Source organism: Marmota flaviventris, chromosome 4 (genome assembly GCF_047511675.1).
Source record: "Marmota flaviventris isolate mMarFla1 chromosome 4, mMarFla1.hap1, whole genome shotgun sequence".
NCBI classification, from domain to species: Eukaryota; Metazoa; Chordata; class Mammalia; order Rodentia; family Sciuridae; genus Marmota; species Marmota flaviventris.
The window spans coordinates 13,470,750-13,487,089 of record NC_092501.1 but is presented as its reverse complement, the minus strand read 5'-3'; the positions used below and the strand labels follow the sequence as shown (position 1 = coordinate 13,487,089).

General features: G+C 40.9%; 1 protein-coding gene across 4 annotated transcripts in view; it reads right to left on the bottom strand.

Annotated features, from left to right (window-relative positions):
• The window catches only part of Shtn1 (shootin 1), a 95,727-nt gene that overhangs the window by 12,393 nt on the left and 66,994 nt on the right, over nucleotides 1-16,340 (bottom strand). For all 4 annotated transcript variants that reach the window (XM_071610687.1, XM_071610688.1, XM_027930040.2 and 1 more), the window contains 4 exons: nucleotides 16,076-16,185; nucleotides 13,103-13,156; nucleotides 7,966-8,086; nucleotides 3,785-3,977 (listed from right to left, as the gene is read on the bottom strand). In XM_071610687.1, the coding sequence (XP_071466788.1) occupies nucleotides 3,785-3,977; nucleotides 7,966-8,086; nucleotides 13,103-13,156; nucleotides 16,076-16,185 (478 nt within the window). The remainder of the gene's footprint in view (nucleotides 1-3,784; nucleotides 3,978-7,965; nucleotides 8,087-13,102; nucleotides 13,157-16,075; nucleotides 16,186-16,340) is intronic.

The window sequence follows — 16,340 nt, the reverse complement described above, 5'->3', positions numbered from 1 at the left end:
TATTAAATAATTTGTCAAGGTCAAAGACAGTGAACAGTAGATGTGAGATCTGAACACTAGTCTATCTGATCTTATGACAGAGCTCAGATTCTGGGAGCAACAAGATGCTCCTTGCCACCCTGAGCAGAGGTGGAAAAGGCCAGGTTTAGAAAACTGATCACACTGTTTCCTTGTTGAGTCCCCTTTCTCCCAGGCTTTTGTTAATAAAGACACTACCATTCTAGTTTTTCAGACAATGCAACACTTGGATAGCCTATTTTCAGGTATTACAGCTGCCTTAAAGTAATAAGATAGTTTCTTTTCGCCACACTGGGGATCACGCAAATGCTCTGCCCTGAGTTAAACCCTAGACCCCAAAAGATAGTTTCTTTTAAAAATTCTGTAATTTAGAACTTCCCCTCTTTTAATCTGACCATCTCACCCACTGAATAGCCTGAATCAAAGAATTTACTACATTTTAACATTATTGGATTATCAGATTTTAACAGTATCAGGGGAAAGAGCACAAAAGCAAAAATTAGGTGTAAACCCTCTTCATTGCAGAGCTGACTCTTCACCCATCCAAACATAAAAGGAGGTTGCGAGCATAATTCCCATCTGCATTACAGCCACTCAAAGTTAATAAAATTTAAATTCACCCTGAGATTTAAGACATCATGACTAGGTAGTATATACTTACTGGAAATAATAGGACGCTATATTTTAAAAGTTATTATTAAAACAGAAAAAACAGGTTTCCATGCTCTGATTATCTTTTATCTTCTTGTTTCAAAACAAAAAACAAACAACAACAACAAAAAACACCCCCAAACCTTGCTTTGCTTATACTGGTGACAAGAACACTGATTCTAATTAATCTTTGTAATTAAGTATTAAAAGTGTCTCTTGCTTTGTCATCGGTCCTTAGGAAATAAACCAATATGTATCTGACACATAATTTTCACACAGGAATTACTTACATGGGGAGCACACATGTGTTGATTTTAGGAACTTATTGAAAGGAAAAAAATTTCCAGGCAGAGTTTGAAGTTATTCAATTTTCCGGGTAAGGGAAGACCTTACACAGAAAACACCTTTATGTCTACCTTCACGCTGGAAAACTTTCTGGTTGATTAGCAAACTTTCCTGTCTATCTGAGCTGTCCACTGTTTTATTCATATTAAAAAACGTGCTTACCCATTCACTTGAGAGCCTATTGCAGGACAGGAATGGCCCCAGGTGTTTGAGAAAACCAGAGAACAAATCAAACCAAAAAGTCCCTAAAAGTCCACTGAGCTTACACTTCAGTGAAGGGAGAGAAAAAGTGAACAATGAAGAGAATGCTGTGTAGAGAAAGCCAGCAGGTGACACCTGCCAGCAGGCGGGGTGGGCACCCAGAGTTTGGAGGAAGAGGGGCTACAGGTAAGCAGGTGGCCAGGAGACTGCATGAGAAGATGGGGCCCAAGCACAGAGCTGACAGAGGTGAGTGGGTGGGCCAGGCAGGTCTGGGCAAAGTGTGCTAGGCATAGGAGACCACACAAGCAAAGGGCCCAGTGGGGAATGGGACCTGGCCAAAGAGGCCAAACTGGAGAGAGGAGAGGAGAGCAGGAGGGTGAGTGATGAAGAGTAGGTAAGGGGCACACACACATGCTGGGGAAAGATGTATGTACTAGAGGCCCCACTGACTGGCAGGCACCCTTGACCCTGACTCCTGTCAAGGGCAGAAGGTGCACTCACCTGAAAAGCCATGGTGGTCTTGCCACTGATCTAAACCAAAGTGCAATCCTTGGGTGTGAAATTTCTTTTTAAAAAGTAAAGGAACATTTCATTTTTTAATTGCTGTCCTGACTTCCTAGTGCTTTGCTAGTTCAAGTCCATAAGGCGGGACAATGTGGTTGTGTCACAATACATATTAGTATAGCAGAGCCAGCCAGAAGCAGCCCTGGAAATAACCCTTCTCATCCCTGGTTTCAAGAGATCCTAACAAATAACATGAGTTTTTACTTTTAAAGCCTGCAGGTAAACTTTAAGTTTTAACTTTAAGTTAAACTTTGAGTCATTACACTGCTAATCTACATACAGATGAATGAAGAGTGCCTGTCTAGGAAACGAATAATTGCCCTGTAGATACCCCAAATCCTCTGATTCCTTTGGTCTAGCTGTATTGAGGGAATGGAGTTCTCAGAAAGGTACTCTTATTTGCTGAACGCCTGTCAATATGAAAATAGGTGGCAGTAGTTATTTCAGCTACAGAATGTCAAGAACTGAATAATCAAGCATTAGGTTACAAAGTTTAAAAGTTAATACAGCAGCACAGAGTATTTGTATTAGTGCTTTAAGTGGATAAATTAAATTGAAACGTGTCCCTTAAGCAGTCATTGAACGAGCAAGATGAGAAATAAATTGAGCTTCACATCGGCCTTTATGGCATCTAACAACTGTGTCTGTCAACACATGGATCCTTTTCACTGTCAATTCAACGCACATTTTGCAGACCTTGGGCCTGCAATTATTTCATTTCCTTTCTTGGAAATGTAATTTCCACTTACTTTTGGAGAATAAAAGGCAGACAAAAGGAAGAAGGAGTTGCAGTATTTTCTGATTAAGATTATCTGTGTAAAATGGTAAAGGAAAAAAAAAATCTATACACACACACTGAAGCATTTCTCAGAAACTAACTTGTCTCAGCTAAATTGCTTTTGTGTCTGGGTATTGGTTCAAATGTAGCCAGACTGTTGATGTCAAATTAGGTGTTAAACAAATTTAATAGGAAAGATGAAGAGTGAATATAGATCATCTTTCTGTTAGAACTGTGCAAATGACTCCAGTCAAAAGAAAGGAAATACACAACTGCAGGAGAAAATGTGCTTTTAAACACAATGAAATTAGATAAAACTGTAAATCAGCAAGGAAGGCCATTCATTCCAAAAGGGGGGGGGGGAGTTAATAGCACCAATGAGAGAAATGCAAAGAGAGGAAGAAAATACCAGTTGGCAAAAATAGATCCAAATTTAATTTCAACTTCATTTGTCCAGGTTTCACCTTTTAAGCTAAGACAGCTAAAGCTACAAAAAAAGGGGCTCTTTCTCTCTTGACAGAACAGGAAATCAGAGGTTTAATTAACTGCAATTACAATATTCGGCTGATCTGATTTGCCTCACCTCTTCCTTTTCTTCAGCTGACAAACTAGCTGACATCCTGGCAAGAGAACTAAAGCAAAAGTGTAGACTAATTTCAAAAAGAGCTTGCCATTGTTATAAAACAAATTGATCTTCCACGAGAACTCACTGACAAAGTGTCACTTTGGAGCCAGTCTGCGTACACGACTCCTTACATAGGATGTTTTCATCCCAGGATACAGCAGGTGGAGGCACATCTTTCACAGAGGACCAGGAAATAAGTCTGTACAAAAGAACGCTTCAAAGTGGCCTCTGCAAGATCTAGCACCTTCTCCGGCTGCTCAGGAACCATGAAAGACAGATGAACCTAACATTTAACTTTGAAGGACTAGGTGTCTCCTGATACGGAATTTGAGTATCAGCCAGGTCAATTCTTTGTGTAGAAAAAGAACTTGTTGCCAAACCAGTTTAGGGAAGGAATTCCCTTTAGACATGGTATTTGCTCTGGATCTGAAGGAGAGCTCTGGGACAGGAGCTTAGAAGCAAAAGTTGGCTCATCAAAGGAAGGAGGAAGAGAACTGTCTAGCCAAATCAAAACCTCTCTGAAGAGAAACAAACCAAAGAAACACACGTTAGTCATTACAGATTCTTCTATATACTACTTAGTAAAGAGCATCGTTACTTACTGAAACGTAACCTTGGAACTTGTGCATCCTTCCAATTTACGGGGCCCTTCACCTGGCTCAGGTGTTAGGGGGGACGAACTGTTGAATTCTGCCTCCAGAGTTTTCTTGGTCAAGGCTGTTTTTGTTACACTGGATACAGAACCCAACACTGGCATGGATTTGGACTCTGAGGTGGCTAATATCCCGGTAGGACCTTAAAACCAAACACATACCTCAAGTTTAATTATTCTGTGTGATGCTTATTAATATGGTACTGAAAAACAGATTACGTGAAAACCCTCAAGAAGTGAAAAGGACAAGTTGGTTAAAAAATTTCAAGAGCATGCTGAAAGTGTTCCTATTGGAAATCAGCTGCTGCTTTTCAAAGTACGAGGAACACGCTGAGGAATTGTGCACAGAGCTCTGGGAAACCACAAACCCCAGCCATGGTTCCCTCACGGACCAGAGTCCGCAGTGACCCTGGAACTGCGAAAACTCTTTTCTGCCCCCAGAGTATGGCTTTCTGGCAGCCCTTCCCAAGCCATCTTGCCTTTCAAGAGTTAATTCTTCCCAAAACTTGGCTCTGTGTTTTACATGGAAAATGGAACAATGTCAAAAGGCTCTTTTTAAAAGGCTCATGAAGGCTTCTTGAGCATTAAACAGCTTTTATGAACATTTTCATTTTAATGTGAATGAGAAGTAAGTGGATTTATTGCCTCTTAAAATACAGACACAGGATTATGAAAATTAAGAGGCAAAGGGTTTGGCTGTTTACCTTTTTGACTTTTCTGTTCTTTGGGATGGCATTTAAGAACTACAATAGGGCTTGTTATTGAAATTACTGGCAAACTGGTCTAAAAATGCTGGGCATGTGAACAACACCTCATCCTGGCTTCCTTCTGTCTTTCTATAGAAAGACTGTATCCAAGGCAGTTTTTCCTTAAAGCAAACTTCCAGTATGTCTTTCCTGAAACTTCAGAAGGCATGCTTTTGAAACAAAGAGATTTACGAGATAAGCCATAGATATGAAAATTCAATGACAATTTTTAAAAATTTGTTTGAGAACAACTTTGAAAGGTAATACTAAGAGGAGGACATAATTTGGGAGTCTCCATATCCATAAGAGATGTCAGATCATCTCTCAAGATGGAAGCTTCTGGTGGGTACAGTCTAAAATGCTAGCTAATCCCTGGTCATTAATATTTAGCTCTGGAATTTTATTCTTAAATTTGGCTAAAAATTTGCCTGGGAGACACAACTCTCCGGACTGGAGAGAGTGCCAGCCCACAAAGCATTGGTGTGTAACTTCCTTACATATTTTATCTGAACCATTTGGGCAGACGGTTGGTGACACTACTGAATATTCAGATTGAAAAAGCCTTTTCCTTTTGGCTCTGTTAAGCCTTGTGTTGCAGGGGGTGTGAGAGTAAAAAGAGAAGGGCAGAAAGACCCAGAGCGCTAGCTCCTGGAAACACAAATAAGAAGCTGAATCCAGACTTTCTGCAGAGCCAGCTCTCTTCTGCCTCCGGGTAACTGATGACTTCAGCACTAGATAGCTTGAAACAATCTGCCCTTGTGGGAAGGCGTGATGCGTTTCTGAACACACCAACCCTGCTGCTTGTTCTGCAACTGAAGCCAAATCAAAAGGAGGAGAGTAGTGAGCTGAGCCAGAACTCTTATTTTTCTTACATACAAAAAGAAATTTTAAAAAATGCACGATGTTTGAGATTATTATTGCTGCACCCTGCTTGAGCCAACCGATGCTCAAGAGGCACTGGCTGATCTTTAAGTCATCAGTTTGGCAGGCTCCAAGGCTAAGGAAAGCAGGGGAACATCACTCAGCACCAGAAGAAAAACTCAAGAAACAATGGTGCATGCCTGGCTGTTGGGGCGACACCCTCCAACCCAGGATCTGAGTCCTGCCCAGTCGGGACTGCCTCCCTTTTGATACTTCCTTTGTCCAGGGTGTCCTCCCATCTACTTTTCTGTACGATTTTGTGTGCAGAAGCAAACAATGTCAGAGACTTCTGTGCACCAGAGGCACAAATCAATCCAAGACCTCAGCTCTGTCATTTGACCCCTGCCACGCAGCTGCCAGGCTTCGGCTACTTCCTCAATCTCTTCCCTGGAACTCTACACTTTGCCAGTCCATGACCTCTAGAAAAAGATGCAGGGGGTAAATGCCTCTTCCAGACTGATGCAAGGAAAATGTCTGCACCACCAAAATAATGGTATGATTTCATTTGGATGAAGAGAGCTTGCCAGTCTGTTGTTTCCCTTGACTATTAGGAAGCTCAAAGAAAATTTCTGTTCAATTACAAGTCACTCTCTCAGTATATCTCCACTTCACCCCACCAATGATAGTTCTTATTTCTCTATTCATGTATTAGTGGTTCTACTGAATTTATATCATTAATCCTAACTTCCCTCAAGTGATACATTGACTATTTGGACACTGGTGAAATATAATCAGATAAAACAAAAGGTCCTCACCACGCCTCTAAAATATGTTCCTTTCTCCACTCTTAGAATTATTCCTATTTCCAATCTGACTAAAATGAAAGTGTCTCCTCATTTCTTCCAATGAAAACTAACTGAAACTGTGAGAGTTGCATGTTTGATCAAATTTGTGAATGAAGAAATACTTCTGGAGGAACAAAAAGGTCTATGGCAAAGCACGAAATGTAAATGACAGCAACTAAAATGTCATCCACAAAGTCCTAAAACACTAAGCTGAAATACTGGAATGAGTGACTCAAGCACAAGACCCCAGATGAGTAATAACTCATATAGAGGCTGCATAAACACTTGTATAGAAACCTAAGAAAAGAGTGTCTCATGCACCCCTTTAAATTTCCTGACAGGTGGTTATTTTAGGGATAAAAGGAAGAGTCCTTGCAGGATTTTAATAGGATTTGCAAACCAAACTGCAGACTGAATAGCTAAATTTAAAACAACAACAACAACAACAACAACAGAGGTTTCATCCTTTTATAATAAAGTTTGGCTGGGAATGTTGCAGATTTTGATTCAAGGAATCAATTCACTCAGTTGTGTAAGTAAAGTCTTTAAAAAAAAAAAGAGTAGTGCTTGAAGCTGGGTGGTACACACCTGGAATTCCAACAACTGAGGCAGCTGAGGCAAGAATGCAAGTTTGAGGCCAGTCTGGGCCACTTAGTGAGACCCTGTCTAAAACAAATAAATTAATTAAAAGAGCTAGGGATGTAACTCAGTGGTAGAGTGCCCCTGGGGTCAATCCTCAGTGCTGCAAAAACAAAAACAAACAGAAAAAAATAGAAGCTAATCATCAAAATCCCACCTTTAATATTCTTACAACTTAAATTTGGTCAACACGGCTCAATTGTTTGCAGATTTAAGTTACAATGGACTATATAAAATCAACCTAGTTGAGCCTAGGAGATTCAGCCCATCAGCTATGGCTATAATTTCCACCTCCACCTCCACAAGGGGGAACCTCATAAAGGCTTCTGCTAATTCCCAGGACCAAGCTGATGAAAACAACCAAAGATATACAAAGTCAGTTCTGGCACACATTTTGAGGCCTAAAATGTGGCTAACATGACTGGAACCCATACTGAGCCCAGGCCTTGTTCAGATGGTACACCTTTAGTCTGGGACAGGGTTGGCCATGAAGAGAAAAGATAGTCTCTCTGCATTTGTAACTAATATGTAATTACTACTAAAACTACCAATTATCAGGTGCTTACTTGGGCCAGGCACAGTGCTAAGCACCTTTCCTGTATTCACTTCCTTAACCCTGAGAACAAGCCCATGGAACAGTGCTTTCATTGTCCTTATGCTATCAATAAAGAAATTGAGGCCTAAGGACAATCAGCAAGCAAGTGACAGAGATGGGATGCAAACTGAGGCAGTCTGGTTCCAGAGCCTGGACTCAATGCTATATTCTTGGCCAAACACCAGGGCATCTCACATTAAGCAAATCAGGTCTATAAATGCCTGATTACCTACAAATGAATAAGTAAACAGACATACCAATGAATAAAAATATGTGAGTTCTTATGAGATATCCATGAATACCTTTGCCCATCCACTACTTCTCACTCATATTAAAAATAAGCATTTTAACAGTAATTTTTAAGATTATTTCAAGCTAAATAGGGATTTAAAGGAAGAGGTTTCAGAGGTGAAGAGCAGAACTATGGAGAATTCAAACGGCTTACTACTGCTATCTGCTTCTGCTGTCAACTTTCTGCGACGCAAAATCCTTTCTAACTCAGTTTCACTGTTTTCAGGGTCAAGGGATTTTAAGCTTCTTGAACTAGTGGATTTGTTAAGTGTCCCCTAAAGTAAAAACAAAACAAAAACAAAAAGGTTAATGTCTTAATACAATATACAAAAAATCACAAAAATCAAACCAACAGAACATTACCAGAATTTGAATGGAATTAGGAAACAAATTTGCTGTACATATATTTTAAATGTGCACATCCTCAACAGAGGGTCGAGCATTTAAGAAGATGTTGCTGACGAGGGAGATGCTGGCTTTGCATCAGAAGAGCAGATCGAGAACACCTCTTGATGATGAGATGAGTATGAAGTTCAGCACTGGGAAAGTCCTTGCCCAATGACCTTTAAGATTCTGATGTGTGTTGATCGGTGGAGAAGAGAATGGATATATTAAACTCACCTTAGAAGGGTATCTTGATAGAGCAGCCATGAGCCACCGAACCCAAATCCTTGTGGCACTAAAAAAGTGTGTGGCTGATTCTTCAGAGAGAGGGACCCCCCATTGCACACTTGGTGACAATGGTGTTGCGGCTGCAAAGGAAGCAGGCTATGTTCTCCCAGGTGGCCTATCTGAAGAAGGACTGCCCTGATCACACCTTGACTTCAGTGTGCAAGAAGAGAGTTATAAGCACACAGGGAGGCATCCAACTCCATGTTCCTAACAGAGGTGACAGTGGATGTACTGTGCAGGGCCCAGAAGATACTGGAGGAAACAAGAGAGGCATCCCGCTGTGCTCCTGCTTAAATTGGCACTGACTTCCAAGAAGACAAAGATCCCTGCAGGGGTTCCCTGCCCCTGTGACAGAGGGAGAGCTATGCTTTCCACCTCCACTTCTAGTCAAGGGTTTGTAGAGAATATGGGTGATGTGCTTCTCCACTGTATTAAGGATTTAGCACTTCAACATTACCAGGTTTTCAGAAGAAAGGTCCACTCTTTCTGTGAAGTGGTTCTCTTCAGCTATGCCAGAGGCTTGGGGTGGAGGGAGGAGCCAGGAGAACTATGGTCTTCTGATCAGAGGATAAAGGAACTCAAGTCCAATATAACTGGCCAGACTTCATGCCTGAGTCAGAAGGAGCTTTTGTCCACCCAGGCTAATAACCATGCCAGCGTCTGAACAGCTGAACTCACTAAGCTCTTGCCTCACTCCTGTTCCCTCCCTAATGCCAACTTCTGGAAGATTCTAAGAATTCTACCTGCTAAAAAACAGTAACCTGTGTTTCTTCTTTAGACTATAAAACAAAAAAAAAAGGTCCTTGTAAAATCAGACGTTTACAAATTTCACATTGATATAGGTTATTATGTTGCTTTTGTTTAGGAAAAGTGCCCCACTCCCCCACCCCCTGCTATCTGTTTGAAGTTATAAAAAAAGTATCCTGCTGTCTGGAGGGAAATTGACTAATAAGATTAGGAGACTATATTATTTTGCTGTCAGCTACCTTCACAACTCATGTGTGAAATACTTAGATAAGGCTCACATTTCAATCAGATAAGGCTCATATTTAATATAGCACTTGTTTCTATGGAAGTACCTCTTTTGCTTTGCACTTACTACAAAAATTCATAAGACATATGAAAAGGAAAGTCACATCATATATAATACCACAATTTAATTTATTTCATAATTTAAAACCACAATGACCTGTTGAATTTAACATTGCAGGTCAGTATTTAGTTATTGAAGAGAAACAGAGTGCGGTATGATTGTCATTGACAAAACAGAGCTATAACTACTTTATAAAACTTGAAAAGCATGTACTAGAACAACTATCCCCATATCATGTGTATTTATAATACTTAATACCATCTGTATAATATGCTACCAGATGTTTGAAAACTTACAGTGATCACTACTGAAATAACTTATAAAATTAATACTTTGTTTGAATGTCAAGGACACTATGGTTTTTCCTAATCGCTGGTATTAATTCAAAGAAAAAGTGTAGGGTATTTTCTATTGTTAAATTTATCTTTCACAACATCATCTAGTTTTTTTCATGTGGATAACACAATTATTCCCCCAAATTCCTGACTATAGTAAGCTATCCTGTCACACCTGAGATGGAGGAAGTCCACTTTCCAAGTTCTTACCTTTGAGCCCCTAACTTCTTCCTCCACTTACTGCCTGATGTGGTTGAGTAAGCAAATACAAAAGCAAACTTTAAATCTACAGGCAACTGTGGATGACAAAGATTCTAAACTCTCAGCAGAAACAAAGAGTTGAGCTCATAAAGTATGGGAGATTATCTTGGTTATCTATGGTAGAATAACAGAATTTGAGAATGAGAAATTGGCTCATTAACCATGTGGTACATACAATTCCTTCATTTTACAAAGAGAATTCAAACTCAGTGGTGAGCTGAAGGGTCTGGGCAAGGTCCAAGGCTGGACCTCTTGGACCAGATCTGTTAATTCCCAAACCAGGGCTCCTTCTACTTCACACCACCCTGAACACGAAACCCTCTTAGGCTCCATGTTTGCTAAGTGCTCACTACACTGACTGATCTCATCGTCAGATGGCAAAATGAACTGTTCAACAATTCCTATGTACTTTGAAAAACTGAAAATGTTTGAAAAAGACCCATAAGAAAATTTGTTTAAAGTTGTTTTTGTTTCTTTGGTTTGGAGCTAACTGAATTTGAGAAGAGACATTTAGATTAATTTATATTGATTTATTCTTCAGGAATCACCACTGCCACTTAGAGTGGCTTTAAAATGACTGAAGTGATTTGGTCATTTCCTAAACCTTAAAACTTGTGTAACTATGAGAGATGAACTATACATATTTTATCTACAAAATATACAGCTTTAAAAATTAACTGGAAGTAGGTTTGGAATAATGAGTTGCACCATACCAATACCTTAAAAATTGTACAACTCAAAATATAGAGTAGAGTTTTCCAACTCCCCCCAAATCAGACATTTGTTCCTTCATGTGAGATTTGCTCAGCAGCCGACCAAATCTCTAAGGCTTAGTTAGACCTTGAGTCACATTCCACTGCAAAATATCCTTTACTGAGCTGCTTCCTGGTTCAGTCCTGGAAGAGAACTAACTGAACACATATTTCCTAGTGCCTCTTGGCACAGGTGCTTGCTCTCCACTCCAGCATGAAGCTATGAGCTTTTTGGTGTTTTTCTACATTTGCTTCTCATTTGCTGTGATTGTAACGCTGGGTACTACCCTTGATAATCCTAATAGTCGGAATCCTGGCAAGAAGCACAAGAAGCAGGGTGAGCTGGGGGCTGGTTCTGCCTCTCTCATAATAATGTGCCTGGTTTCCTGACTCCAGTTGATTGGGAGTTATAAAGAGTCTGCTGTCCCTCAACAGAAACTTCTACTGGGGTACAGGAGAGTTGCAGCTTATTGCAGAGGTGGGGACAGGATCATGAGGTCCACTTTTAAAAGATACTTAATACAAAGAAATTATATTGCCAAAATAATAACTACTAGAGATCCACTAATGCCAAATAAGGTAGAACAATCTAATAATAGGTCTAGGGCAAGAAGGATGGGAGCAACTTGCAAAATGTGACTTTAAAATTTTTATAATTTGTAAATAATTTCTCAAATTTCTCTCCTTGGAGTGGCAAAAAATTATAGAGAATATCATACTTAAGAATATCATTGAAGCTAGAGGTGTAGCTCAGTGGTAGAGCGCTTGCCTGACAAGGGTAATGTTGTTCTGGGCCTCCCTCTCCCCCAAGAAAGTATTGCTGAGATCCAGTAAACTTGCCACCATCCAGCATTGTCAGGGAGGGGAGTATCCTGAATAATCAAGTGTTACCATGTTTCTCATATAAATTTCTGATTTTAAAAATAAACCAAACACATAAGTCAAGTGCAGTATGTTCTCTATACTAATAAAGAGGATCAGTACTCTCTCCAGCACCTCATAGTGCTCCTGGGGACATCTTCATCAACATTAATTAGCATCCTAATTCAGAGACAATAAAAGGGACTGTCCTAGGCAGTGTTCCTTAACTGAACACTGGGTAACAAAATCTTCTGATCAAAGAAGCCATTAGATAATAACCACATTGCTTTTTTCAGTGGTTTTAATCCTTGATTCTGTAGGTAGACCACCACTGTTAGCCAGTGATACACCTCTCTTCAAGGCTAATCCCACTCACTTAAAACTAAAGCAAACTAATTAAGCCATTCTACGTTAAGTCTACTGTTTGAAGACACACTTGATGAAAATAATTCTGTTTGCCGTCATTATGTGATGTCTGCGCGCAACGCATAATTAGCACAGTAACAACAAACAGGGGCGTATCAGTCCCGCACCTCGGCCCCCACATCGCAGACTCACTGTGCAAAATAACGGGGATTGGGACTGGAACAGGGTCTGAAAATAGAGCTCTGTGTCTGAAGCACTTGCTACGTGAGGCATTTGTCTCTGAAAGGGACATTTGGAGAGGGCAGCAATTTCCTCCATTGGAAAAAGCTCCCACTTTGGAAAACAGAAATAGAACTAGAGATGGACGTTATGCACACTTCCAACAAATATGAATTACCTTTAGAAAATGAAATTAGCATATAGAAAGGGTCTCCTATTGTACCCTCCAATTTTTCACTAAATAATTGCTTCAACTGTGGGAAAAAGCAGACTGTGACCCTGAGATGAACATATCTGGGTGGGAGCTCAGGTTTACATGTAGGTGTCAAGAATCCCACTTTCACCCATCAAGGGAAAGCGCTCTCCATGTAAAGCACTACCCATCTATTATAGTGCTGTTATTCACAGACACGTACTGATCCCCACATATGGCCAGACACTTGACCTTCATGCTACAATGCCAGGATTAGAGGGCAAGAACAGGAAACAATGACTTTGGTGGAAGTGTAACCACTCTTTCAGAGTAGAAAGAGCAAAGTGATATTTGATACGTTATTCGCACATGTGATAGAGGAATCCATAAGTACAATCAAGTGAGCTGTCGAAGGAAATGAGGTGAATTAAATGGAAATAAAACAGACCAAAACAATCACCATAAAAAAAAATAGACAGTAACAATATTTTCCTTTCCTTTATCCATTAATTAAACAATAAACCAGTATCTATTCTTACCAGTATTCCTTTTAGTTCATTCACTGCACTTTCAGAGCCTTTTGAAGATTCTGGCTGCAATTTTGAGAAGGAAAAAAAAATTACTAGTTATTCAGTTTAAAATTACCAACGATATTTTGTATTGCAAATTGTTGACAGCTTATATTGGTGCAATGTACGGCTATATAATTTTAAATTACATCTACATCTTAAGGTTTGGAAAAAATATTAGCCATGTTAATGTTCCCAAGCTTGAATCGAACCAAAATTTAGAAGTTATACATTTAAAACAAAAGGGCTTGTGTTACCATCTCCTAAACATCATTTTGTACCTCTTGATTATCATCATAGATGGGAAAGATTTGGCAAACACCAGATTTGAAAGATTTGGTTCCAAAATGCTCAGAATTTTTTTATATCAACTGTTCTCTACATGCATGGCTGGACCTCTGCCAATAAGCAAGGAAGCAAGGAAGAAAGAGAAGAGGGTGCAGAGCAGGGAGCTGGCGAGGGGCTAAGCCTCTCTCTGCTCCAGTAGCTCCAGGAGGGACTGGCAGGTCTTGTTTCATGAATCTCACAAGAGGACTGAGTTAGGAGAGAAGGAACTGGGAAGAATACAGCTCACATGTTAGCATGCCCGGCTGCCAGAGCAGTCAGGGTCTCTGAGGGGCAGCCCAATTATTGCATCTCATGTGGAAAGGTAGGATTTGAGGCAGGTGTTTAGAATCCAAGTCCAGCTCTCTTCTGGACACACCAACAATGAAATAATTTTAAATGAACTTCTGGGTAATTTCTGCCTATTCCACAATACCTAACAGTCTCTGAATTCTCAACTACCTTAAAGGAGGGCAAATTGAGCCTCTGCCCTTATGAAAAGCAGCTCAGGAAAGGCCTCGGATCCCCTGACTCCCACTTCCTTCCACAAAGGATTGAGATAAAGAGAAAACTTGGCAAGATAGAGTGATGGGACCCTGGAGCCTCCCATGCCCAGAAAAAGAGTCAAGAAATGGGAAGCAATCAATAACACCACATTCCTTTCCCCTCCAAAGGTAGTAAAAAAATAAGATCCCATTTCAATTTTTTAAAAAATGAAGACAGAAAAAAAACAGACTGAGGCATTCAGTTCCCATAGGCTGGGTTTTCTGTGAATCACAAACGCCCTCAGTGGAGCCTAAGCTCTAAGACACCAACTCCAGCTGGCACCATTGCAATGTCAAGGAACTTCAAGACCCTGCAGTTATGTCAGTATTTCCCAAGGCAGCGGGACTCCTGCAGGGAAGCTGTGCACATCTCAACTCTAACTTCTGAACAAATTGCCCTGCGAGAGGCATGAAGGTGCTGCCTCACCCCGCGAGTGGCCCTGAGGCAGCCACCTCTGGCAGCCTCTCACATGGATGGCTTAGAAAAGCGCTGATGGCACTGGGGAGGCAGTCCACATTCGAGCAAGCAGTGACCCTGGCGGTGACTCAGCCCTAGTCTACACATAGTTACCAGCGAATAACCCCGGTATCCACTGATAAGGGATGTTTTCTCAACTTTGAACTGACATTAAACAATGTATAACTGCTGGAAGAGTCATGGGAGGAAAGAAAGTTCGCAGAGTGATATTCTGAAAATGAAAGGTATATGTGGAACATGAAATTGCTTACGGTTTAAGAAGTTTCCAACATTGTTCTCTAAACTAATTTTGCTTCTTTATGTCACTGCATTTTTCTCTAGTAATAGTCTGGTTTTGCTTATTCTTTCCATAATAGTTGTGACACGAAAGTCGTAAGAACGTATTCTGTTTAAGGCGGCACTCAGACCCTGCATTTTCTAAAGTGTTTTCATATTTTATTTCATTTGATCCTGACAACAACTCATGAATCAGAGAGGGCAGATGCTGTCCCCATTTTGTACAGGAAAAACTGTAAGGAAGCTGGCGGCAGTGCCGGGGCCCTGATGCCAGCCCTCGACCTGTTACATGGTCATTCTACACTGCTTCCCTTCTGGTTTATTTTGTGACCTTTGCTTGGGAAACGGCTTCCAGGTCATTGGCACAGACTGACCTGCTCTGCCTGGTTGGCTGAAGTTTCTGTCCCACCAGGTGCACCTCCACTCTTGGAGCTGTCATTCTGCCCTCTTTTTCATCACCTACCCATGCACAGCCATGCCACAGCCACCCTTCCTTGCCTGAGTATCTTGCCTGCCTGTGACAAAATGGTCACTAACAGTTCACCAGAATTACTACTAGTCACCACAGCAGGAGACATTCAGGAAGTGCAGAGGGGTACCCTTGAGTATAAGAGAGAAAAACCAGAAAGTCTGGTGAAAAGGAAGAGAAAGAAGGGAGAAAACCTGTCTGTTCACACCTGATCAAAGTAGGAAAAGAAAGAACATTTTTCAAGAAAAATGTCAAGAATTGTTACTGGGTCTCTTTCCGGGTGTACCACACATAGGGAGGGGAGCAGTACTGACTGGACTCAGCACCTCGGCAGACCTCGAGGGCTGGCTGCATCTGGGTTAGGAGACAGCAGATGAGGTACAGGCTGCACAGGCAGACCATCCTCGCTCGCTCCTTCAGTTCTGTACTGCCTTAGCTCTGCTCTCCCCTTATCCTGTGACCCCACTAACGTGGAGCCTCAGAAGGCAAGAGTGCTGTCTGTTCTGTCTACTGCCTCATCGCCCAGTGCCTGGCCCAGAGGACTCAGCAGATTCCTGACAAAGAAAGGAAAGGGAGTCACAATTGTTAATCCCTGTTTGATGTGACAGTACATATCAGAGTCCCTCTAGAAGGGACAGCAGCTTCCTGCAATATACATGGCTTACTTTCTATCCTGATTAGGTTCACACCAAGGGTCAAAAAGTCCCCCCAAAACAGGCTTATACGGAAGTAAAAAGCCTTCATGATACCTTAGCCTTATCTGACACTCAAAAGTTGGTCCTGTAGCTTTCAAATCTTTACATTAAAAAAAGGAAATATCAAGGGGAAAGGAGCAAGTGGCCACTGCATACCTTTGCCTTCGGTCTGGCTGTCTGATTAACAGGTCTAAGATGAACTCCCTTCTTAATTCTATCCATCATTTCTTCGACTGCTTGCCTCTTCAGATCCGTGACTTCCTCCGCTGTTCAAAGAACACAGACATAAATCATCTTAGGTTACAAGAAAACAGCTAATTCCTATCTTTGGTGACTGAAGATTGCACTATGTAATTAATCACAGTGATTTTTCAGACAGTTGCTGAACATAATAATTTACTAAAGTTAGCAGTCACCAGGT